Consider the following 27,454-nt stretch of genomic DNA (forward strand, 5'->3'; position numbering starts at 1 on the left):
CCACTCACCTCAGCCTCCCAAAGGCGCGGGATTACAGGCTGAGCCACCAAGCCTGGTTGGTAGTCATCTCTTAAAGATAATTCAGAAATAAGACTTTTGCTTAGTTTGTAATGTTTAAAATTTACTTAGTTTGTAGTGTTTAAAATTTACTTTCATCTATTATATAGGCAGAAAGGGTTGCCATAAGTTTAAGATAAAGGGGAATATAGATATAAAGCATAGCTAATTTCTGGTGATTCTAGTTGTGACAATAGATGTGTTGATGACAGAGATAGAATATGCACTTAGAATTAACTGCTTAAGCTGTCACAAGCTTATAAATATAGCATTTTGCTTTTTGGCTGTTTTATTTTGGAGAGTAGTCTTAGGTTTTCTCTTTTTTTGTGGGGGTATGCAGTATCTAATTTTTAATAATTTCCACATCTATTTTAATGTTTTAAAAAAGGGAGAATTGCTAGATTTCTCATTTAGATCATTCATTAGATAGTATTTTGTTATTTGATTTAGCAAATATTTGATCCAGGCACTGTGCTAGGTTCTGAGGATTCAAAATTAAGATAATTTCTCTTACAAGTTTATAACAGTTACTTATTGGTCCTGAGATTCTTGCTTCCTTTGTTACAAGATTTTGTTAACAATTTTTCTTGAGTTGGAGTCTCATTCTGTCACCCAGGCTGGAGTGCAGTGTGATCCTTCCATCTCAGTCTTCCAAGTAGTTGGAACTACAGGCATGTGCCCCCATGCTTGGCTAATCTTTTGATTTATTGTAGAGATGAGGTCTCGCCAAGTTGCCCATGCTGGTGTTAAACCCATGGGCTTAGGCAGTCCTCTTACCTTGGCTTCCCAAAGTGCTGGAATTATAGGTGTTGAGTCACCACACCTGGCCTAGTTTCCAGTTTTTCTGAATCATCTTGTGGTCACCTAGTCCAGTGTCCTATTATCTTGGATTCATGCATTTTTTTCCCCCTAGACCTTTAGGAGATGATTTGGAAATATCCTTGTGTTTCCTGTGCCTGCCTAGTGTCATTGAAACAGTGCAAGTTAGCAAAATCTGATATTAAATGTAGAAGGGTAAACTAAGTTTATCTTCTTCCCCACTCCTGTAATTCTAACCTTGTCTGTTCCACCAAAAATCCAATTCCAGATGGTTTGTCTTTTTAAAAACTGATACAAAAAAAAATAATAATCCCTGATTGCTGCTTTGTAAGCAGCATTTTATAATCGCTAAATGCTTACTCTTAATTGAACAGTGAACAGAATTTAAATAGAGGGTAAGTTTTATTTAAATGACAAATGGACAATATTAAATTCTTTTTTAAATCATTTTTTCCTCCCAGAAGTGCCATTTATGTTGTGTGTATATATCTGTGTATTCCTCAGACATGGATACAACCATGAAACAAAGTATATTCCAACAGTAATGCTGGGTCATGCATTACTTCTTTCGCATTACTCACAGAGTAACAGTAACAACTACCATTTGTTGACTACTTTTTAGACACATGCTAAGGGGTTTGTATGCATTATCTCATCGTTAACTCTGTGAGGACAGTTCTATTATCCAGATAATTAACAAGGCTGAGAGAGATGAATTAATTTGCCCAAGGTAATATATCTAGTAAGTGATAGAATTCTGACTTGGTTTTCTCTCACTCCAAAATGTGTGCCCTTAATTAGAGTAAATGAAACCATACTTGTAAAATAATTGAGAGGTAAAACGTCTACTGAGTATGGAGTGAGGTTTCTGTATTTAGGGAATTCATTCTTTAGCTAGTTGAGGAAACAATGAATACATATAAAAACAAGTAAACAGTTTTCTCTTTGTATGATTGGAATTTTGAGAAGGGAGGACCATTATGGGTAGGACTAGTTAGTGGAGGAGGTGTACTCATTGAGAAGTGTCTTCTAGTATAGTTAGGATTCAGATAGGTGCAGGTTGGGAGAATTTTGTTTTTTGTAGCAGCAGCAGCAACAGGGAAGAACAGCACAAAAGAAGAATGAAAATAAGCTTTTGTGATTTTTTTTTTTAAAAAGCACAGTTTCTAATTGCTTTAACTTGCATTAAATGTCCCTCCTTTTTTAGCAATAAAACATCTCTGAGATCTATGTATAAATATAGTACTTAACCATAGAAACATTAAAGTAAGTAGCATGACTTTTAAGCCAGGCATAGAATATTTTTGTTGCAGTTATTTTATGTTTATTTGTGTGTGTGTGCCTATGCGCATTTGCATGTGTGTGAGTCGTCATTAGGGTAAACAGTGCTTACTCCAAAATGTATGACTCGTTAGAATTCAAATAGTATGGGTTCCATTCAAAGTTAACTGATTTCTGGTAGTTAAAGCTAGTGCTGCTTGGCTCTTGTTACATCTTTTTCTTCAAAGCCACTACTGAACTCTTGGTGTCACTTTGAAAGATTTAGAGCATTTCTTAGTAGAAATCCTGGTAAGAAGTGCCTACTTAAAATATCATTCTTCATCCTCTTGAGTTGTCTGAAGTGCAGCCGTTAGGCTGAAGGACTCAGTACATTTGCTTTCTGTGTCCCCTGTTCTAGAAGGTCAGCATATAAAGAAGATAGGAAAAGGTCTTTGATTTGGGTCACAGAAGGTTGTTTTTTGAATTGGAGTCCCTGTTGCCCATGTTGGAGTGCAGTGGCACATTCACAGCCACCGCAGCCTTGACCTACTGGGCTCAGGCGATCCTTCCGCCTCAGCCTTCCAAGTAGCTGGAATTACAGATGTGTCCCACCATGCCTGGCTGGTTTTTTTGTTTTATTGTAGAGACGAGGTCTCGCCAAGTTGCCCAGGTTGGCCTTGAACCCTTGGACTCAGGCAGTCCTCTCACCTCTGCCTCCCAAAGTACTGGGATTACAGGTATGAGCCACCATGCCCAGCTTTTAAAAAAATATTTTATCTTTTTTTTTTTTTTTTGCTAGCCCCTTTCATTCAGCTTAAAGTCCCGAAAAGTTTAAAAGCACATACTCGCACAGCTTTTATTTACATACGAAAGTGTTTGTTGAGTCTTCAAGAAGGTATCTTTATAATATGTAGGAAGTCTCACTGACCTTGGGCTCTGTTTTTCTGGGCTCTGTTTTTACATTAATTTTGTTTATGATCTTGCATGACCTATTTGCTCTACCTGTAGAGCATTGTTAACTCTGCATGTCCTAAAAAGAATTTATTCTTAAAGGGGAAAGAAGTTCCAGTTGAAAAGTACTTTGAGAGCCTTTGACAGAAGAGTCACCTTATTCTGCATTATTGGTTTTATAACTTTTAAAAATCAAAGACCTTTTTCTTCTTAAGATTTCTTAATGTTTTATGTGATGAGTTAGTAAACTTGACAATTTCCAGGGAAGCTAAAAAAAAGTAGTACAATCTTATTTCTGAAATAAATGGAATGTATTTAAATATGTGGCCCTTCATCTTTGTCTTAGAGAACTGAAGCATAGAAAAACTTACCCTTGATAACAGACTAGTTTGTAAAGCTGATGAAGGAAATCTGGAGCGTGATAAATGAATCCTACCCTGTTCATAGGAGGTAGAATAACATAAGGTATATTTAAACTGTAGCTAAAGATTCTCTTTAGACATTATATAGGGATTTGACCCATAATGGTGAGATAGCAGAATTACTTGTTGAGGGAGGAATTTGGTAGTGATTTGGGGGAGCTGTCACCACAAAGAAAGGTAGAGGTAGTGCTGATCAGAACCCTGAAGCCACAGCTTCTAGCTTTGGTTCAAACATTCATCTTCTCTGGACTTTGCTTCTTTCTACCTATAAGACTAAGATATTGAACTGTTTCGTTTCCCAGCACCTTTTCAGGTTCAAGATTCTGAGAATTTGCCCTTGTTTCTGTCTTTATAAAGATAGAAAAAAGGAGTAAGTCTGACTTTTTAAGGATATGCCTGAAAGTATCTAAAAGAAGCCCTTCTAGAGTGATTTCCCGTTGTGACTTAGAGATTTTGTCTTTTTTCATTGAGTTATTTAAAGTGACTAATTCTGACTAATTCTGCCTGTAATCCCAGCACTTTGGGAGGTGGAGGGGAGAGGATTGCCTGAGTCCAGGGGTTTGAGACCAACCTGGGTAACTTGGCAAGATCTTGTCTCTTCAATAAATAAAAATATTAGCTGGACATGGTGGCACGTGCCTGTAGTTCCAGCTACGTGGAAGGCTTAGGAGAAAGGATCATCTGAGCAAGTTGAGGCTGTGGTGGCCATGAGCATGCCACTGCACTCCATCCTGGGAGACAGAGTGAGACACCTATTCAAAAATGCAATAAAATAAAGCGACTGATTCACCTATCTACAGCTGCCTGAGACATTGACTTTTCCATCAGAGTTCCTGGGATGGTAATTCTGAAATCAGGGGAAACATGAGCCTAATGTGGAGGCCAAATCTGTTAAATTCTTTTTCACATGTTTCCACTATGACATACATTGTCTCATAGAATTGGTGGCTTTTGGGTAGCTAAAAGTATTTCTAGAATCCACAGCTATGGAAGGACTACCTTACGCTGGCAATGTCTTGCAACTAGGGTCCCATAAAAGTAGCTCAGTTGACTCCCAAACGGATTGAGTTTTGAAGGAGATGTATTGTCTGCCAGCAAAATCACATAGACTTTGCAGAGAGAAAGAAAAATTAATAATGTCTTGAGGTGTATTCATATGAAATATAAAATATAAAAACGCCTGACCGAGCAGTTTCCCCCCCCCAACTAGTGTTTGCATATATATAGTAATGGTAAAAGACACCTTGTTTCAGTTCCCTTAATCTTTTGGTTTTTGGGCATTTTTTGATATCTTGCTCTTAAAATGTTTACTTTAGAGAAAACAGGAGGAGCAAGATGTTAGTGCATAGCTTATTTGTTTTAGGTTAATTACTGTGTTAAAGGGGAAGTGACCTGTTTTTCTAATATTGTTTGGGAAAGTTCCTGGGACCTCGTAATAATGTTAGGATTGGGATTGGGCACTTTGGGGAATATGATAGGAGAAGGTGCTTTCTAACCCTGGAAATGTGGTTACATCTGACACTTGGAACACGGTTCCCAGTTCTGACTTGTCACTTTGAGACCTGTATGCAACCTCACTCATACCAGTGTCTGTCCTCCAGCCTGCACTGGGACAACTAGGCAGGCATACTATGGTATCATATTATGCTATCTTGAAATCTTAATGTATCTTCTTTAAATTTCTTCCTTTTCATCAGTCTCCTTTGGCTAAGATGTTAGTCCTTCATCCACATAAATGTGCTTTATTTGAGGGTTAAACCAACTGAATAACTGCAATAAACATCAGCACTTTTCAATATCATTATCTATGTAATATTATTGATATCATTAATTACATGAATCTCCCTGTAAGTTTTTGAGAGATATTCCTATTTTTTTAGATGAGGACAATACTTCAAATTCTCTTTTGTTAGGCTCAAAAATAATAATAGCTACAAAATACTGACCATGTACAATATCCCTTGCACTATGCTAATCACCTATATACATTACAATTTTCACAGTGGTTCTGCAATATTATGATACATGTTATTTTTTATTTTAAAGATATGGGGTACAATTCAGGGTTAGGTACATATGTGGTCATCATACACGTGAAGTTTGGGCCTCCCATTGATCCTTTGTCTGGTTGCGGATCAGATCCCTTATTAGTGTTATGTGCTCTCCCCCCTTTCCCGGCAGTGACCTGCTACTGCCAATCTCTTTCATGTAGTATTACGATAAATGTTTATGATGCACTTTTGAATTGAAATGAATTTTTTTTTTTTCCATCGGGGTCTCACTGTGTCACCCAGGCTGGAGTACAGTGATACACTCATGGCCACCCCAGCCTTACCAGCTGGGCTCAGGTGATCCTTCTGCCTTTTGTCTTCCAAGTAGCCGGAACCACAGGCATGCACCACCATGCCCCGCTGGTTTATTTATTTATTGTGGAGACAAGGTCTTGCCATGTTGCTTAGGCTGGTCTCAAACCCCTGAGCTCAAGCAATCCTCTCACCTCAGCTACCCAAAGTGCTGGGATTACAGGTGTGGGCCACTGCGCCCTGCTCTGTGATGCACTTTTATAGATGAGGTGAAAAAGGATTAGAGAGGTTAATATATCATAAGCCAGCTATTTGAACTCAGGTCTCTTTCACTCAAAATGCTGAGTTTTTCTACTGTTATGTTTCTTCATGTTCATGATCTACTCATTATTCAAAATCTAGCTTCAAATATTAGCTCCTCTATTAATTTTTTTCCTCTCTAACTGGAAATTATAGAGGGAAATTCAAGTAGCAAGTGATTTGATGTACTTTATAAACAGTGGCTACTTAATATATTGTGTTGAAAGAATTATATACCAGTAAATATACTTTTCTAAGCATGAAAAGTATATTCTTTTATATCAGAAGTTGGTATACCTATCCTATAAAGGACCTCAGTTCAATTCAGTAAATATTGGTTATATTTTCTGTTCAGGTCACTTTTCTACCCTCAAGGAAGTGGGGGTGTGGAGGGAGAGGATAAGGAACAGAAAATACTGAGAGCATTTATTCAACCTCTATGCAAATATGTACATTTTTGAGATATTCATTAGTTAATTGCTTTTGAAAACATAAAGTATATAAGACAAATAATCAGCAATGCTGTTATAATCCAAATTCAATCACATATAAAGGCATTAGTTGTAACCAGATCAGTATGACTTTCTCTGGGTCATCTGTTGGAGCATAAAAACATCCTGATTATATATACACAACCAGATATAGTGGTGTTTAGAAAACTAGAATTACTTTTGTTATATTGCTTGCTCAAGCTTGTATTAAACTTTGTTGTGTGTAATTTCTTATTGTTTACTGTCACTTTGCAGATTAGAAATCAGAATGTCATAGTTAATTCATTGTATTTTAATTAATTAATGTATGCTGCAGTTCTCATATTAAAGCATGTAGAAAAAGTATTTTCTGTATTGGTATTCCCTGTATACATAGGGGCCATATCTATGAAATATTTATTTCTTGACATGAGGGAGAAAGGGGGCTTGTCCATACTCAGATCTTTTGTCTTGTCAATCCAATAATTAAAAATACCCTGAGGCTGACTGGATATGTGGGTGCATTAGAGTATTTGGTTTCATCTTGAGGCAAAGTATTATTTCTTCTCTTAGTTGAGTTGTTTCTTTCCTGTTTTGAGGAGGTAAGGGGGTTGGTCATGAAGCAGTCTGTATGTTTTCACAGTTTTATTCATGAATTTTATAGGTTTCCTAAGTGGTGTGGGGGCTCATCTTTTGTACACTGGGCTCTCAAGTACTGTTAGAAGAATCATTTATCTAATTATTAAAGTGTAGACCTATTATAAAATAAATGCGGTTATGCTGTGGATCAAACCACATAATATAAAAACACATGGCCTTATTTTATGAGAATTTTATCATTTTATGAACACACTTTACTGTTAGACTGTCAGATTTTATGAACATAGTAGAGAAAAGAAGTTTCTTTTAGGTCTGTTCCAATAATGAAATGGGAAGGTATAAAGAAAACTTGACTTCAGATTCAGGAGAAAGGAAGGATTAGTGTGGAGGTTCCCCACTTTAATTTATGACAAAATAACATGAGAGTTTGAGGATCAAATAGTATTTCTGAATGTCTTTTGAAGGACTTGTCTTATGAAAGTGTGAATGATGTCTTTTATGGGCTTAGTTTTGAGAACGACGTTATTGACAGTGAGTGTGTGTGTGTTTTTGGTGTGTAGACAACTGCAGAAACCCCTGTGCATTTTGAAGTTAAACAGTCATCATCAACTGATGAGCCCACTGTCTGCAGTTGTGGTTGTCCTGAAATTTAAGAGCTACGAAATTCTTATTAGGTCTACTTGTTTGCTCTTTTTGCTCTTACTATTCCCCAGCAACTTATAGTGGATCTTCAGGGCAACCATAATACCCTCTGGCTGTATAAAATTTCAACTGGAGCCGAGCTTGGTGGCTCAGCCTGTAATCCTGCGCCTTTGGGAGGCTGAGGTGAGTGGATTGCCTGAGCCTGCGGGTTCAAGACCCGCCTGGGCAGCGAGACCTCATCTTTACAATGAATTAAAAAAAAAAATCAGCCGGGCGTGGTAGCGCATGCCTGTAATTCTGGCTACTTGGAAGGCTGAGGCGGAAGGGTCGCCGGAGGCCAGCAGGTCGAGGCTGCGGTGACCAGGAGCGGCCACTGCACTCCAGTCTGGGTGACAGAGTGAGACTCCAATTCAAAAAAAAAAAAAATTCAGCTGGCAGTACTATACTCTTACATACCTGGATCCTGTTTTCATTTAGCTTTTGCACTCAGCTGATTCTGCAGAATAGATTCCTAATTAAAAGAACTCCAATTATAGACTGGTTTATGTATACTTAGTGACTTCATTCTTGATCATCATAATGGGCTATGACTCTTAACTTTTGGAATTATATAGTTTAAAGAAAATTGCTGTGAAAGCCAAAAGATGCATCTAAGTTCAAATTGCTGGTTCCCTCCTTCCCCTCCCTTCTTCAGGTTCCTTCTCTTATCATTTTATGCCTGGATTATTGCATTGGCCTCTTTGCTTAGACTCCCAGAATCCATTTGCTTAACCGCATCCCATTTTATGGAGGACTGTCAGATTCATCTTTTAAAAATAAATTTTATGATGTTATTTCCTGTTGGATTAGAGCCCAACTCCTCAGTGCTCCATATAGCCTCACAGGCAACTGGAACTAATAAGTGTTTTTTTTACCTTCTCCTTACTGCTGCCTTGTGTTGATAGCCAGTCTCAAGGTGGGCGTCCGTCCCACTTGCTTTCATTTCTGTGTTTGTTTCTTGCAGAAGATCGTTTGCATTGTCTTGCTCACTCTAAATTCCACCCCCTTTTCTAAGGTATTCCATGACCAGTTTTGTTCCAGTTATATTTCTTCTGCCGTGCCTTTCTTCATCTGTATTAGGCTGTGAATTTTAAGTCTGTACCACAGTATTAGGCAACGTGCTTATCTTAAAATACCTTGTAATTCTGTCACTTTGAGTCCTGGTTTTTCTTTTTAATCTTTTAAGTTCTTTCAGGGCAAAGAATATGTCTTTTACTATTTTTTGTGTTTTTTTTTTTCAGTAGTGGCAAATGCAGGCTATGCATTTCAGGGTATGCAAGTAATACTTTTGAACATCAGTAAGTACTTTAGATGCTGAAACTTGTTTTTTCAGTAGCCAGAAAAACTGGTTTTTCAGTTGTAGGAGAGAAGATCAAATGACCTCATCTTGGCCAGTCCTAAGTGACTTGTGTGATTTCATCCTTAGTGGTAGAAGTGTTATTTAAAGGCATTAGATATACAGGTATTAACAGTGTTTATGAAGAGTACTTAATAACCCATGAATATATTTTCTGAAAAGTCTGTTAATTTATATACTGCATAATTGGAATTATGCAACAAATTAAACTTTTCTTTTTTTTTTTTGAGTTGGAGTCTCACTCTGTCACCCAGACTGGAGTGCAATGGCCGCTCCCGGCCACTGCAGCCTTGATCTACTGGGCTCCGGCGATCCTTCCACGTCAGCCTTCCAAGTAGCTGGAACTACAGGCGCGTACTACCATGCCCAGCTAGTTTTTGACTTATTGTAGAGATGAGGTCTCGCCAAGTTGCCCATGCGGTTCTTGAACCCACAGGCTCAGGTAATCCACTCACCTCAGCCTCCCAAAGCACTGGGATTGCAGGCTGAGCCACCGAGCCCGGCTAAACTTTTCTTTTTTTAAAAAATAAATGTATTAACGTTCATACAAAAGAGATATTTTGTTAAGAGCCATTACTATTGAAATCTGTTTTCAAAAAGAAATGTGTCAGTAGTAACTATTTGCCACAATAAAATAAAAATGTTAAGCAGTAATTACTACATGCCAGATTGTGATGAAGCCTAGTAGAGAAATATTACAGCAGATATTGATGCTTAGTTTTTAATGATTTGCACTAAACAAATCTTTACATATAAGCATTGAGTAACTAATTAAAAAGGATTTAGGACACTTCCTTAATGAGTAGATATGTAAATAGGAAATAAGAATTTGGAAGATCATATTTCTTAACTGAAAGATAAGGTGAAAACTGAAAACAGAATCAAAATAACAACAACAAAAAAGCCCACACCACTCTTGTGCTGTATATTTATTTTTAATTTGAACAATAACTGGCTTGTGATGGAATCCCTGAACATTTTAAAATATTCTTTATTTAATCTATTGTTTAGCCAGATGTGGTGGCTCGCTCACAGCTGTAATCCCAGCACTTTGGGAGCCTGAAGTGAGAGGATTGCCTGAGTCCAGGGGTTCGAGACCAGCCTAGGCAACTTGGCGAGACCTTGTCTCTACAATAAATCAAAAAATTAGCCAGGTGTGGTGGTGCGTGCCTGTAGTTCCCAGCTACCTGGAAGGCTGAAGCAGGAGGATTGCCTGAGCCTGGGAGGTTGAGGCTGCGGTGGCCATGAGCATACCACTATACTCCAGCCTGGGAGACAGAGTGAGACTCCAACTCAAAAAACAACAAAAAAACCTATAGTTTTCAAAGTGAGTTGGAAGTTTAATTATTACAGATTGAGTATTCCTTATCCAAAATGTTTGGGACCAGAAGCATTTTAGATTTCTGATTATTTTTGGATTTGGGGATATTTGCCTATACTTACTGGTTGAACATTCCTGTCTAGAAATCCAGAATCTGAAATGCTGCAATAAGCATTTCCTTTGACTGTCACGGTGGCACGCAGAAAGATTTGATTTTGGAGCATTTCAGACTTCAGGTTTTTGGATTAGAGATACTCAATATGTATCTGCTTGCTTAAAAATATTGGCAACTTACAGTATGAGCTCACCTCTCAAAATTGGCACTTTTGTCATTTTGAAATTATGTTGAATTGAAATGTGTTTGCTTAAAAATACCTTATTTATTTGTAGTGAATTCCAGACTATCATAATCTCAATTCCAGGCTATCATAATCTCAGTTTACTAGAAAATCAGTTGTACATTATAACAAAAGTTTATTTTGTAACAAGTAATCCATAATCTCACCATACTAACAAGCACCTTTCTGCAGTTATTTTTTTCATTCTTGATCCAAAAGGGAATAGTACATGAGAGGAATCAGTTTTTACATGTACAATTTTGTATTTTACTTTTAAAATGTATTATTTTATAAATATTACATATGATTATAGTCATCATGGCTGTTTTTGGTGAGCTTACATTGTTACTGACTTATTTTTGAATATTTAGTTTGCTTTCAACTTTCTTGTTTTAACAAACAATTTGCATGTAGGGTTTTCTTTGGACTTTTTTTTTGAGATAAAGTCTCAGTAATGAGTATGACTCTTGATATGTATATATTTTCTTAGGTCTTTCCAAAAGAATTGTGGTAACAGTGATTGGATAAACCTGTTTTTTAAAAAAATACTTGCAAAGGATATTGGTTTATATTTTATGTTTTATTTTAATAAGTGAAACTTTTATGTAAAGCTTTAATAATAACTTATCCATATAATTCTTAGTATTTATGAAAACATTTGTGTACTGTCTCACGTGATTTCACAGCAGTCTGTGATATGGCTAGGCTAGATAAGTCCCCTAGGGCATTAAGATTTTGAGAAAGGATTTTTGAAAAATACATAATTTTCATGGTCAGATTAGAACTTGTGATTGTCAGTGGTTACCAATCATGCTTCTTCATTTCAATTAGTTCTGAAACGTCCTTTTTCTGAATTTCGATGTCAACTTCTCTTAATGTACTGAGAGTATGATGAGAGATACTAAGAGATTAGTACCTTTTTTTTTGGGTTGCTATATTTTACCAATTAGTTAAATATCAAGCACTTGACTTCTCTGGCTATGGTCCAGTGAAACTAAGCTTTTGTTGGAAGTTTGAGTTGCCAGATAATGAATAACATGATCATGCAAATATTGATGGTATGATCAAACAAGTCCTGACCTTCATAATTATCTTGCCTCTTTGCAGTTTCTGAAAAGCCCCAATCATGGTTCTTGTAGTGTTTTGTTGGGCTGTTAATTTAATGAGATTTGTGTAAAAGTGACCTGGGTGATGCTGTGCCTACCATGTCTATTGAGTACATAGGGACAGTTCATTTGGCAAACCATTCATATTGTGAAGTCTATTGGCTACTCCATTGCTCTTAAAGGAAAGAGTAGCAGCCAACTCTGAGTGGTTATTATGACTTCAGTATTGTGCTATGTCATTACATACATTATCTCATTTATTGAACACAGCAGTCCATTTGCAGGTGACAACTGAGGTGGAAAAGGATTAAATTCACACAGCTGGGATTTAAAACCAGTTTAAAAAAACAGTTTCAGAGTATTCTTTTGTTTTATCATTGTATTCCTAAAATAAGCCTAGAGGTTCTTGATGCTCAGCTTTTTATTGTCTCTGTTATGTTTAAAGTGCTCTTACTAGGGATTTATGAGATGATTGTGTAAGGGTGGCTTTGTGTATTGCCTTTTTTTGTTAGGTGAAAAGGAAAAAAGGTGTTTTGAGACTAAGTTTAGAATGTTACAGGTGGCTAAAATTGCTTGTAAACCGGTGCTTGATTTTTGTTTCGTTCTCCAAAAGCCTCATGAATAAGCTTACAAATGTCTTTACTTGTCTTTTCTTTTACAAACCTATTGTTCAGTATAGGATGATTTTGTGTGTGTGTGTGTGTGTGTGTGTGTGTGTGTGTTTCTCCCAAAGATTTGAGAACAGACACTTTGGTGGAGTGATTAGGAATTCCATTTAATGAGACATTACAAGAACAAAGAGTATAAGATCTGTTATGTTGTGGGATGATAGGAAACTCCAAGGCCTGGTTCTCAGTTTGTAGGTCTTGAAATGACCCTATCAGTAATTTAGGTGATTGGATTATGATATCGACACCCCCCCCCACTAACAAGAGCCACAAGAGACTAATGTATGAAAAGCAAAATATAGTCTACTGGTTTTTAAGGAGGAATAATAACTTTCAAGTTGACAGTGTGTTCAGTGATTGCCATGCTTGGCTACAGGAGGAAACCGTTTGCTCTAAGAAGGTGGCTTGGTAAGCAGAGTTGGAGCCAGTTAAATCACTTGGATGTTTTCAGTGTCTACTGTAATGAAGCTACTAGCTAGCCTAATGCTTTAGTTGCTTTTTTAGGGATAGACTTGTTTGTGCATCATGTATCCTCTCCCTAAACATGCCAACTGGATAATAATGACTGGGTCTTCTTTGCCTGGGTCTTCTTTGCTTTTGTTGGACCAATTCCTAATTCCTGTTGTCTTCTTTTGGAATTGTCAAATCTTTTAATCCTCTTATTGCCTAATCTTACTTTAAAGTGAACTTTTTATATCTCTGCTGTGATCTGTTGCTTTTTGCCCTGTCAAAAACCAGTCTTGGCCAGGCACAGTGGCTCACGCCTGTAATCCCAGGACTTTGAGAAGTGATGAGAGGAGTGCCTAAGTCCAGGGGTTCGAGACCTGCCTGGGCAACTTGGCAAGACTTCATCTCTACAGTAAATCAAAAAATTAACCAGGTATGATGGTGTGCACCTGTATTTCCAGCTACTTGGAAGGCTGAGGCAGAAGGATCACCTGAGCCCGGCAGGTCAAGACTGTGGTGACAGTGAGCATGCCACTGCAAACCTGGGTGATACAGCATGGAAACATGCTGTGACTCAAAAAAAAAAAAAAGAGTCTTTGTTTCTAAGTTCTTGATGGTAAATAGGAACTATATTTTCATATGCTAAATGCATTTACATTTTTGATGACTGTACTTAAATGTGGCTTATGTAAAGGTTTGGCAACTCCTGGTGTTTATATTAGTGGTTTGGTGAATCAGGATGTTTTAGCTAATATTGTGGACGATATTATCTCCAGATGGGTTACTGTTGAATTTGAAAAAGCACTTGATAATACACCCTCACTTTATTTTATAAATCAGTTGTTGCCGGCTCCTTTTAATATGATCACATTTGAACAGTTAGATGTCTTTATTTTAGTTTACTCTTGAATATACATGATTAATATGAACTGTCAGCAAGCTCAACATATTTAAATTGATTTAATTTTGTGGAGTTTATGAAGCCACTCATATTTTAAAGTTAAAAATCAACATTGTCTTATAAGCCCGAGAAACTCTGGGATCTGATTTCTTCAACCAGTTTGTTTTAGGGTTGTTTTTTAGAGTATATGATCTGCCCAGTTCTCAGATTGACATCTTCTCTAAAATGAATGAATTCAAGTCATATTCATTTCTAAGCTATCAGTCAAGAATAGTACAGATCAGTGGAATATGCCAGTACTATTAACTTTAGGCATCATATTCTCAAGATAAAAGCCTTAAATAAAACTGTCTTGAGATATCATGAAATTGGAATACTAAATATAGCTGAGATCACCTTCCATGTCCTATGCTTTTTTTTTTTTTTCCTCAATTTTTTTTGTGTTGGAGTCTCACTCTGTTGCCCAGACTGGAGGGCGGTGGCATCCTCATGGCCACTGTAGCCTTGACCTGCTGGGCTCAGGTGATCCTTCCTCCTCAACCTTCCAAGTAGCTGGAACTACAGGCATGCACCACCATGCCTGGCTAATTTTTTGATTTATTGTAGAGATGAGGTCTCACTAAGTTGCCTGGGTTGGTCTCAAACCCGTGGACTCAAGCAATCCTCTCATCTGGGATTCCCAAGGGGATTATAGGGTGAATCACTATGCCCGGCCTATGTCCTGTGCTTTTAAATGATCAATTCAGAAGTCCTGGGACCAACCCTTATGGTTATCAATAACTCCTTCACATTAAACTGTCTCAGGTATCATAATATTCCTTCTTATAAGTTATTAGAACTCACAGTGAACAATAAGTTCAGGGTTGCTAAAGATGATTTATTTTTTGCACCTATTAGTCTATTTTACAAGTAAGACAAAAACATAAACATGCTGTAGTCTTTTTTTTTTTTGAGTATGAGTCTCACTCTGTCGTCCATGCTCACGGCCACTGCAGCCTCAACCTGCTGGGCTTAGGTGATCCTCCTGCTTCAGCCTTCCAACTAACTGGAATGACAGGCATGCACCACCATACCTAACTGATTTTTTGATTTATTGTAGAGATGAGTTTTCGCCATGTTGCTCAGGTTGGTCTCGAATCCCTGAGCTCAGGCAATCCTCTTGCCTCAGCCTCCCAAAGTGCTGGTATTACAGGCATGAGCCACTGCATCTAGTTTGTAGTCATTTTTTAATGCAGACAAAATAGGGGAGAACATGAAATGGAACAGAGGTAATGACGTTTTTTTCAAATGCAAAAGCATTTTACTTTCAGCACTTGGATTTAAGTATTAGAAGTGGAACAAGAAGTGTTTCTTGAAAACACTCTTTAAAGTGTTTGAAATATACAAAAATACCTCCACATATTCACAACTGTATTAGTTACCTATCGCTTCATAACAAATTACCCCCAAATGTAGTGGCTTATGACAACACAATTGTTTGTATTCATCCATCCATCCATCTATCCATCCATCCAACCATGATGTGGGGTGACCAGGCTGGTCTTGAACCCCTGCCTCAGGAGATCCTCTCACCTCTGCCTCTCAAAGTGTTGAGATTATAGACTTGAGCCACTGCACCAGCCAAGTTGTTATTTTTTTGAGTAGAAATCTCACTCTGTCGCCCAGGCTGGAGTGCAGTGGCATGCTTACGGCCACCTCAGCCTCGACCTGCTGTGCTCAGGTGCTTCTTCTGCCTCAGCTCTCCAAATAACTGGAACCACAGGCATGTGCCATCAGGGCCTAACTAGTTTCTTTTTCTTGAGTCCTAGTCTCACTCTGTTGTCCAGGCTGGAGTGCACTGGCAGCACCCTCATGGCCGCCACAGCCTCAGGGAATCCTCTCACCTCAGCCTCCCAAAGTGCTGGGATTATAGGTGTGAGCCACTGTGCCTGGCCAGTTTTTTAAAAAAATTATTATTTAAGCCAGGCTGGTGGCTCAGCTTGTAATCCCCCGCTTTGGGAGGCTAAGGTGAGTGGATTGCCTGAGCCCGCGGGTTCAAGACCCGCCTGGGCAACTTGGCGAGACCTCAAATCTACAATAAATCAAAAAATTAGCTGAGCGTGATAGTGCGTGCCTGTAGTTCCAGCTACTTGGAAGGCTGAGGTGGAAGGATCGCCGGAGCCCAGCAGGTTAAGGCTGCAGTGGCCGAGAGCGGCCACTGCACTCCAGTCTGGGCAACAGAGTGAGACTCCAACTCAAAACAAAACAAAATAAAATAATTATTATTTATTTATTGTTATTTATTGTAGAGATAAAGTCTCACCAAGTTGCCCAGGCTTGTCTCAAAAGCATGGACTCAGGCAGTCCTCTCACCTCCCAAGGTGGTGGGATTATAGGTGTGAACCCTGCACCCAGCTTATTTTATTTTATTTTTTTTAAAGAGACAAGGTTCTCGCCTAGGTTGGAGTGCAGTGGTGCTATCATACTTCACTGCAGCCTTGAATCCCTGGACTCAAGCTGTTCTCTCCTTCAGCCTCCTGAGTAGCTAGGACTACAGGTATGCACCACCATCTGCCTTTTCTTTTCTTTCTTTCTTTCTTTTTTTTTTTTTTGGAGTCAGGATCTTACTTTGTTGCCCAGGCTTGAGTGAAGTGGCATGGTCATGGGTCATCGCAGCCTCAGCCTCCTAGGCTTAGGCGATTCTCCCTCATCAGCCTCCCAAGTAGCTGGGACTGTGGGGCTACAGGAGTATTCCACCACACCTGGCTAATTCTAAAAAATTCTTTTGGAGAGATGAGGTCTTGCTAATGTTGCCTAGGCTGGTCTCAAACTCGGGCTCAAGCAGTTCTCTGATCTTGGCCTCCCAGAGTACTGAGATTACAGACTTGAGCCACTGTGCCTGGCTCTGGCTAATTTTTAAACGTTTTTTTGTAGAGATGCAGTTGCCTAGGTTGGTCTCCAACCCCTCATCTTAAGCGATCCTCTTTCATTTCACTCCAAAGTGCTGGGATTACAGGCGTGAGCCACCATGCCCTGCCTAAAACAACACCGCTCTTTAAGCCTCATTCTTTTCTATAGGTGAGGAACTCAGGGCATGGCTTTGCTAGGTCATCTAGTTCATCAATTTCAGTATCCCTCACAAACCTCTGTCAAGATTTCACCCACGACTGCATTCATTTCAAAGCTTGATTAGGGAAGGATCTATTTCCAAACTCACTCATGTGGTTGACTTCAGGATATATTTTTCACAGGTTGTTGGACTGAGGGAGGGCCTCAGCTCTTACTAAACTGTTGTCCAGTGATCTCTCTTGGTTCCTTGTCACATGGGCCTCTCTATAGGGCAGCTCACAACATAGCAGCAATCTTCATTAAAGTAAGCAAACAGGAGGGCAAGAGTATGAGATGAGTATATGCAAGATGGGAGTCACAGTGTTTTATAACATCTTGAAAGTAATATCTCACCACTTGCCTTATGTTATTTCTTAAAGGCATGTCACTAGGTTCATCCCATAGTCAAGGGAAGGGTATTATGTAAGGGGTTGGAGTACTTGGAGGTGAAGTTTATTAAGAGTCATTTAAGATGCTGCTTACCACGCCAGTTGATTATAGATGGATGTGTTTTAGAGGACAGAGAGAAAGGCTAGATAAGATCCAGAAACTTTTAAGAGCTTTGCTAAGTTTACTTTTGTCTTTGCCCAAGCACCTTGGTTCAGTATTTTGCTTTCTCAGTTTGCAGAGCATCCTGCAGCTCATAATTTCCACTCTCTCTTCTCCCCATCAGCATGCTGCCACCCTCTTCTCTCACCTCTTTTTTCTTTATCTCTTTCAAACTTGCCTTTTCATTCCCTGCTGCTTTCATTGATAGTAGTTACTTCAACTTCTCACTGCTACTTTGTGAAAGTGTATGGAGTTCTAGTACTTTCTGGACTCCGCCTAGCATCTATTTGGGATTTATAATTATATTGATAATATAATAGTGGGAGAAAAGGTTGCCTCTTGGTGTCTGGACTTGGGAATTGAATTTTTGGGTGTGTATTCCTTTGAGACTTGTTACATTTATTACTACCATTAAGTAGAACCTAAACTTTTTATCACTTTGTTTCATGTTGCTGTATTGTTACTTCTTTTTGAGAGAATTTAGTCTGTAAACAACCTTGATTATGTGTTAATCTGCTTTTGCTGGCTTTGCACTGTGTGACAACCTGGCATACAGTGGTGGAAGATGACAGGATCCCAGAACTGATTTTTGAAGTCTTGAGCTGAAAGGTTGCTGCTTTCGTAAGCAATTTGACAAAGTATGGACAAGATTATATTTGCATATGGAGGCTGGTAGTTTCAGAAGCTGTTCCTTGAGTTTTGAATAAAGACTTACAAGTTTCTGTGGAGAGGAATGAAAGTAAAAAAATAAAGGATAAGAATGGTTTTGATTACCTTTGCTCCCTTAGCTAGTATAAGAGCATAAAGTTAACCAAGTCCCTTTGCTGACATTCTTTCTTTAGGCACACAAAGGAGTAGTTGATGTGGACTCTTGTTAACTCTCACTCTATAAAATACAAGAGAAAAAGGAGAATTTTAATTGGAAAAAGGGTTCAAATAATGGGGGAAGAAATACTATTTGTAATCTTCAAATAGGGCATTTTCGAGACCAAAATGATACAATATTTAAAAAACAAGTATTCTAGAATTGTCCCTTGTATAGCAGTTGAACACACTTATTGAAAACCTGGTGTGCTAGACATCACCAACAATATCTCTAATTATCACAGCCACATGAAAAATACTTCCTTAATCAATAAAGTGAGAATAAGGCCCAGGGCATTTCAGTAATATTTCCCAGGGCACTTCAGAGTTGCCTAGTTCAGTGCTTCCTGATGCTTAGCTTTTATCTGGACTCTCCTCCCATTTTACCTTGTTCCTTATCCTCCCCCACACCCCCTGAAAATAACAGACCTGAGAAGTACACCAGGAAGAGTGCTACTTATAACTGCTCATCTTCAAGGAAACTTGAGCATCTATGCAATTAAATACTAGACCAAAATTTGTCTTTTGTTGTGATTTTGTTTGATTAGAAAACACATTAGAAGTCAGGCACGGTGGCTCACGCCTTTAATCCCAGCACTTTGAGAGGCTGAGATGAGAGGATTGCCTAGCCCAGGGGTTCAAGACCAGCCTGGACAACTTGGTGAGATGTTGTCTCTACAGTAAATCAAAAAATTAGTCAGGCATAGTGGTGCATGTCTGTAGTTCCAACTGCTTGGAAGGCTGAGGCAGAAGGATTGCTTTGAGCCCCGAAGGTCGAGGCTGCAGTGGCCATGAGCATGCCACTGTACTCCAGCCTGGGCGATGGAGTGAGACTTGGACTTAAGTAATAATAATAATAATAAAAATAAAATCAGGGCCAGGTACAGTGGTGTGTGCCTGTAATCCCAACACTCTGGGAGGCCAAGGCAGGAGGATCCTTGAGGTCAGGAGTTTGCAATCAGCCTGGGCGACATAGTGAGACCTCATGTCTACAAAATATTAACCAGACATGGTGGCTCACGTCTGTAGTCCCCGCTACTAAAGAGGCTAAGGTGGAAGGATTGTCTGAGCCTAGGAGTTTGAGGTTTTGGTAGACTGTAATTGTGTCAGTGCACTCTAGCTTGAGCAACAGTGAGATCCTGTCTCTTAAACAAACAAAAAAACAAATTAGTGTCCGAAGAGAAAAGTATATGGGAAATTGCTTTGGTCCAGGTAGTAACTCATGTCCATGAGATAGATTTAGATTTATAGGCTACTTAAGGGTAGATTACAATTATCCTGAGAAAGCTAGAAATTAGATTTGGAAAGCTGAGATATCTTTTAATGACTGAGAAGTTTAGTTATTCTTTCATTCTCATTGGATTATGGATTAAATTGGAAAGTAAATCGTATCCTCGAGGAGGAGAGCAAATATTTTGTACTTTCTGGTTTTTATTGTGTTCCTCTGAGGAGTTAAAATCTCCAGGTATGCCCTTTTATGCTCAAAAGCAGTAGTTAAATACTATCTCAACTTTAATTTCCTATCTGAGTTATACCAGTTGAAAAGAAAGCACAATTAGAAGAGATTAGAGGGGACATTTTAGTGAATAAAGCTGTTGGCCAGAAGGGAGCATGATGGGGTTCTAGTGGAATTTCACATTGTAGTCCTGGTCACTGGTACTTTGATCTTGTGCAAAAGTGTACTACGTTTTGCTTGAAAGGGTTAGGAGATTTTATTTCTCTTCAAATAATAAGGGAGTAGCTTTTCCTGTTTTTCCAAAATCTTGAATATGTTAATGGTTGGGAAGCGTTTTGGTTAATAGAATCTCTGTATATAAAGGAAGTGCATTTTGCCTCTATGATTTCATAGCTGGGTTCATGCTTCAGCTCTAGTAACTGTAGTATGGTGGTTAGTATACATATAGGCAGAAGTGTTTTTTTAATAGTTGTAGATATTTTCTTTTTCAGTAAGAGTCTGTTTAGCAGTGAGCTAACAGAGCCAATGTTGGTTCCCTTCCTCCTGCATAACAATTTTGGCATGGGTTAAGTGAATGATTCTAGATATTTAAGTTGAGCCTCTATTGGAAGGTTTGATCACTGACCCTCCCCCTTGCCTTAGGCCTCTTTGTGACTTTTATCAAGTATATAGCAGTGCTCTGACCACAGTTTTGTAGTCAGAATACTTTGATTAAAGACCTTCAGGGCACACAAGCATCTTCAGTACCCTTGTCTAAAAGAAAGTGTTGACTGCTGTACTTTCATCCTTTATGAATTCTTTAAAAGCATCTATTATTTTTAATTTGCAGCAGCTCTTGCCAGGTAAAAAGTTTTGGGAAACAGATGAATCCAGCAAAGATGGACCAAAAGGAATATTCCTGGGTGATCAATGGCGAGACAGTGCCTGGGGAACATCAGGTAATCTAGATCTAGCATCTGTACTGTGATTTATGCTTGTCTTAGAGCTCCTTTCTTCAACAATTGGCAAGTCATGAATTTTACATCAGTGACATAAGCATGTCAAGCAGTGTCCTGTCCTGTAGTATAATTGCCATTAAGGAGCTTATATAATGTAATTTATTAAAACAATTAACAGAAAATCAAATCTTCAGTATTTTTGGAAGTGTTAGACAACAGGAGAATAGTCTAATTTGAAATTACCATAATTTTAGTTACAAATTTTTGTTCTGTACTGCTGTCAACATACTTGGAACTGGAAAATCCACACCTGCCATTTGAAGTTCATGTTTCTTTTTCTCCCCTTTCCCCTGTGTACCGTGTATGGGATGAGATATCTTTAAATGTGATTGGGACCAAATCATGTCACTGGGCATGAACATTCTTCTGACAGACTATCCCTGAAGAGGGATAGGAAAAAACTTGTAAAGGTAGACACACCAAGAGCAGAAAGAAGTGACAGATGATAGGGAGGAAGAGACAGAAAACCCAAAAGCTGATGTGCTACATTACAGCACAATGTAAGACTGGAACCTCATGGTGACAGTGAGTCATCAGAAAAGAACAAGTTATGTTGTTGTATTTAAAAAGGGCTGTAAAATCATATTTTTGTTTTAGCAATATTATCAATCAAGTATATTAAAAAGAAATCATGATGCTTGAAAAGGGTAAACATTTTATCCACTTAGCTGGATAAACCAGTTATGTAAACTGTTGTATTCCTCTGCTATCCTGGATAAATGAGGGTGTGTTCCGTTTCCTTAGCATATGTTGAATATCATATTCAGTGAAAGACATAATAGGAGGTTTTGGGTCAACTGACCACGGCAGGTTTCCCAATTCCCAGTCATTGGTTTATCCATGAGACATCACTCATAATTTGTTTGAGCCTCTGGCTGCACTGTATCATGCTTGTGTATCTTTTTTGTAGATCATTCAGTTTCCCAGCCAATCATGGTGCAGAGAAGACCTGGTCAGAGTTTCCATGTGAACAGTGAGGTCAATTCTGTACTGTCCCCACGATCGGAGAGTGGGGGACTAGGCGTTAGCATGGTGGAGTATGTGTTGAGCTCATCCCCGGGCGATTCCTGTCTAAGAAAAGGAGGATTTGTAAGTTGGCTTGAGGAACTTGTTCCTATCTCTCTCTCTCTCTCTCTCTTTCTCTCTCTCTCCCTCTCTCTCTCTCTTTTTTCCCCCCTAAAGCAAAACATGGCTGTTTAGTTTCCTTAGATACTCACAGCACTAATTACACAGGATATTTTAAAACACTTTGATTGTAAATAGAGCTCAGCAACCATAGAGGGAGATGTAAACTACATTTTTAAAAAATAAAGCATTTTTGAGGGGAACACATTGACAGTAATTTGAGGCAAGAACTGAAATCTAGATCCCAAGTTCATTGGCTTACCAGCGAACATTTTTAGTTTAAAACAAAAACAGGAAAGAAAAAAGGGAAGGAATTAAAAAAAGAAAAAAGAAAAAGAAAAGAAAGCTGAAGCTGGGGTGTTAGGGAATTCCAGATATGAGAACAGTGATTTACCACTACCGAAGAAAACCTCAAAGTGGATCAGATATATAGGATTATTCTTGTTTTGCTAGCTACACGTTAATTATAGAATCCTCTTTGGTCCTCTTGGAATAGCTTTGATTCTGACACTTGGTCTGTCAGGAGATTAGAAATTCTGTTTATTTATCTGTGGATTTTTTGGATCCATTGACTTCTCTGATGCTAAATTGTAGCCAAAGCAGCCTCTCTGCCTGTAGTTTCTTCCCTTTTAAGTCTTAAGCAGTCTTCCTCAAGCATCCTGATAGACTTTCTCAAAACTATTTCTTTACCCATCATTGACTTTCTGGATTTAGATATATTTCCATTTGAGTCTTCCTTGTATTCTGTGTCTGTTTTCATATTCCATGTCATAGCTAAGAAGTTCATGAGCAGCACCCTGAGTCTGTCTTCCCTCCCTTTTTCCTGATTCAGCTCGTTTTGAAACTTCTAGAAGTCATTTTGGGCTATTACCACCTGTTAGCAATCAGTTAAGAGACTTTCTTTCCCCCATATTATATAAATAATTTTGCCACCATAACTGTCTTCCTTTATCAAATGGCATTTTTTGCTTAGTATTTTTGTTATACATCTGTTGCTAAGTATCATAGCTTGGTCCTATTTTCCCTATTCCACGTAAAACTTCTTTAGAGTAACAGTAGTCAGTTTTGGTACCGCTTCCTCAAGTTTGTCAAGTATAGTTCTTGGGTACTAGGCATTATAAAGTTGACCTGATTGCTTCTGGGTCTTTTGGCCCTGCAAAGACTTAGGTCAAGTTTAGTAGCTTATGGATCAGATAGGAAATGGCTTCTTTTATTTGAACCTTCCCAGGGGGCAACTTGGGAAGAACAAGATCTACTCTTTGGATGTGAGGAATGGGATCAGGCCAAATTATCATTTGCCTGTTGTCTCATGGGAAGAATGGAGTTACTTCTCTTTTTTTAATCCTGTCCCTACCTCACCCCTTTTTCTGTCATCACATTTTCTTCATCTTAATGAGCACAGATTCCTCAGCAACAGTGTTACCTTGTGAATACTGCTTGAAACTTTCAGTTATTCACTGAAGGAGATAAATTAGTATTGTGTGTTAGTAAGTTGCTAGTGTGGTGAACTGGAAACGGTGACTCTAGCTGTGAATTTTCTGTCATGTGGGTGACCAGTTTCTATTTCTTGGGCATTAGCCAGGAAGCATGTGCCTGGGTTACTGTTAAGTTTGTAGGAAGCAGAAAAATAATTGGAATTAGGTGATAAAAGATGAAATGGTGAGACTGAGTTATTTTTGCCTATTTTCCATTTTTCAAACAATCATTTCATTAGATAGTTATTTTTATGACAGAAATTTTAGTATTTGCTTTGGTAAAAGTGGGTTCTATCTTTAGTTGTCTTGGGAGACTGGTGATTTATTACTTCTTTTATGAAAGTATTGTTTCTAGAGGAGGTTAAACCCTTAAGCTAGATGGATGAAGTCATACGATTGGACTCTTGAATAGTCAGATAATTTACTGAGCTTTTGAGGTGTGCACAGAGATGAATGAAAAGTCTCCAGCTCTGTGTTCTAACTTCTTTTCAGAAGGAAGCTTGTGGGTAATGAAATGTTATCCCACATTTTGACTTTAGTTGCATCTGTAGAGTGATACAGGACTGATCCAGCGACATCAAGTCACATGGTTGGCATATGCAGTCTGGCGGACAGAACCTTGAGGGTCAGCAAACTACTTGTTAACTTTGTGGTTGTACCTTGTTGACTTTCTGCCTAAGCTGGCTTTGCCTTGCCTGTTGGTTAGGATGAAACCTGGACCAAAACTTTGTTCATGAACTGAATCACTTTATAGTTTTCATGGTATGCATGCATCTTCTTGAAAAATGTTAGTCTTTCCTTCTAGTCTGTCATTCAAAGTGTTGAGTTCAGAGAACAAGGAAGATAGGATATCTGCTTCTTGTAGATGATTATTCTGAAAGACTGGTACTTGGTAGTTTATGGGTCAGGGTACCTAGATGTTTTTACTTTTTGGGTTGCTGTATTAACAGTACTTCTCGTAAACCTCTTTTTAATCCCATATAATCTGAGAGCTGAAAACATCATTTCTGATGACATAGTGGTTGTAGACCTCAAAGTAAGTACTAAGAGGTCATTCTCAGATACTGACAGCAGAGAATCCAGACCTCAACTTTTCAGGTAAAGGTGATTCAGAACTAAAGTAATCTCATTCTGCAGTGGGGTTTTCTATTTTTGTTTTATGGTTACAGCTTGGATGAAGCTATTTAGTTCTTTGTTTAGCTTCCCTGAATCTTCTTGAATTCATTTGCAATTCATTTGCTTCTATAAGAAGACATTCAGGCTGACAAGAAGAAACTGACAACCCTATTTTGTTTTTGCACCCACTATAAATTTTTGGTAGTATTCCACATGTTAATCCCAAACTTTAGGGGAGGAATTTTCAGAATAACAGGGAAATTTAGAATATTAATGAAGTCTTTTATTTATTTGTTCTTTTTGTATTCTTTTTTTTTGAGCCAGGGTCTTTCTCTTCCCCAGGCTGGACTACAGAGGCGATATCAGGGCTTACTGTAGCTTCAAACTCCTGGACTCCGGCAGTCCTCCTAGCTCAGCTTTCTGAGTAGCTGGGACTGCAGGTGTGAGCTGCCATGCCTGGCTAAGTTTTGTTTCTTTTCTTCTTTTTTGTTTTGAGTTGGAGTCTCACTCTGTTGCCTAAGCTGGAGTGCAGTGGCGCGCTCACAACCACCACAGCCTTGACCTGCTGGACTCAGGTGATCCTTCCACTTCAGCCTTCCAAGTAGCTGGAACTACAGGTGTGTGCCACCATACATGGCTAATTTTTATAATTTTTTGTAGAGATGAGGTCTTACCAAGTTGCCCAGGCTGGTCTTGAACCCCTGGACCCAGGCAAACCTCTCCTCTTGCTTTTGCTTCTCAGAATGCTGGGATTACAGGCATGAGCCACTTTATCCTGCTCTTCCCCACCCTGCCCTCCTCTCCCCCTCCCCCTTTCTTTCTAGATGAGGATCTTGCTTTATTGCCCAGGCTGACTCATGGCTTCAAATGGTCCTCTCTCTTCCGTTTTCCAAATTACTGGGATATAGGCATAAGCTACCATGCCTGACCTTCTTTTTGTATCCTTTGTTTTATTTATTCCTGGAATAACATTCCTCCCTTCCCCCTATTCAGAGTGATTGCAAAATCAGATGTAATTACTGTTTTTGAGGCCCATGGATGAGATTGCCTATCTGAGGATCCTGCTATTGGTTGTCTGGAATACTAGCTGATCTTCAAAATAGGTTGATGCCTAGCCAGTCAGAAAAGTGGATCATAATTTCAATCTTGCTGGTTTATGATGCCTAGAGAAATGAGAAGATCAGTCAAAACTTTGAAGTAGGGTGAATACCACACAAACCTCACAGAAGAACGATTTTTAGAAGAAATATCTTGGGAAGGTCTTTCTACTCTTTATGTAGGCAGTGTTTGCTTTATGAACTGGAGGAGGCATACACATTCATAGCAATTTATTTGGGCCACTAAACGATGTCTTGTTTTTCTAGGCACTTATTTTAGGTAACCAGTGCTACTTTAATTAAATTTTGTTTAAAATCTTTGTACAGTGTAATGCAGATAGAAGTCAGGGGTTGGAGTCTCCAGTGGACCTTAATTTCCTTATCTGCAAAATGGGGATAATCAAAACACAAAGTCTAATTTGCGTGACTGTTTGATATATATGAAAATATTTTATAAACTTGAGATCTTGCCCCTCAAAGTCATTGGACCAGTAGCATTAGTATCACCTGGGAGCTTATTACAAATACAGATTCTAAGACCCTACCTCAGAGTTACCGAGTCAAAACTGTGTTTTTCACAACTCCCCCAGATAATTTGTGTGCATATTAAAATTTGATAAGTACCGCTGTAAGACAATAATTTCCTTGGAAGAGTACATCATTAGGAGGTAATTAGAAAATTATCTACAGGCTAGAACTCTTTCAAGAATTGGGCTAACCTTAAGCAAGGAGTCTATGTGCTCCACTTTGCAATGTCAAGCTTTTAGACACTGACTCGATAATATAAACAAGCATCATTTACTATGTTTAAAATATGCTTTCTTAGCCAGGCCCAGTGGCTTAGCCTGTAATCCAGCGTCTTGGGAGGCTGAGGTGAGTGGATTGCCTGAGCCCGCGGGTTCGAGACCCACCTGGGCAACTTGGTGAGACCTCATCTAAACAATAAACAAAAAATTAGCCGGGTGTGGTAGCGCATGCCTGTAATTCCAGCTACTTAGAAGGCTGAGGCAGAAGGATCGCTGGAGCCCAGCAGGCTGAGGCTGCGGTGGCTGGGAGCGGCCACTGCACTCCAGTCTGGGCGACAGAGTGAGACTTCAACTCAAAAAAAAATAAGTATGTTGTCTTTTTTCTCCTGGATCTGGTGGTTACCACTCTTCTTACCTTTCTACACATTAGGAATTGGGTGATACCAGTGTCTGTTATAGACTGTGTTCTACAATACACACTTCTCCACTTGTGTTCATTTTGAAATTGAGATGCATCTTTCACACTTTAGTTGCCAGTCTATTTTTTTATCCAGTGGCACATAAAATGATGGTATATCTTATAATTGATGGTGTGATTTGATGAAATGTAGTATTTGTGGTGTCTTAATTCTATACGTATAACTCAGAAAAATCAGTTGGACAAAGATCTAATGATTAGAGCCATAACACTTTCCCAGCAGAAAAAACACACATGTCTAGTACTCTTCTTTTTTTTTTTTTTTTGAGTTGGTGTCTCACTCCATTGCCCAGGCTGGGGTGCAGTGACATGCTTACAGCCGCTCCAGCTTTGACCTGCTGGGCTCTGGCAATCCTTCCACCTCAGTCTTCCAAGTAGCCAGAAATATAGGTGCACACTACCACATCTGGCCAATTTTTTGATTTTTATTGTAGAGACAAGGTCTTGCCAGATTGCCCTGAC

At 38.8% G+C, this 27,454-nt stretch overlaps 1 protein-coding gene across 8 annotated transcripts in view; it reads left to right on the top strand.

Annotated features, from left to right (window-relative positions):
* The window catches only part of PUM1 (pumilio RNA binding family member 1), a 148,697-nt gene that overhangs the window by 52,514 nt on the left and 68,729 nt on the right, over positions 1-27,454 (top strand). For 6 of the 8 annotated variants that reach the window (XM_021716682.1, XM_021716681.1, XM_008066267.1 and 3 more), the window contains exons 4-5: positions 20,787-20,895; positions 21,866-22,044. The exons of the other annotated variants lie outside the window; for them this stretch is intronic. In XM_021716682.1, the coding sequence (XP_021572357.1) occupies positions 20,787-20,895; positions 21,866-22,044 (288 nt within the window). The remainder of the gene's footprint in view (positions 1-20,786; positions 20,896-21,865; positions 22,045-27,454) is intronic. 8 annotated transcript variants of the gene reach the window in all.

The sequence above is a fragment of the Carlito syrichta genome, unplaced genomic scaffold, assembly GCF_000164805.1.
Source record: "Carlito syrichta isolate Samal-C Ts95f unplaced genomic scaffold, Tarsius_syrichta-2.0.1 Scaffold308872, whole genome shotgun sequence".
Lineage (NCBI taxonomy): Eukaryota > Metazoa > Chordata > Mammalia > Primates > Tarsiidae > Carlito > Carlito syrichta.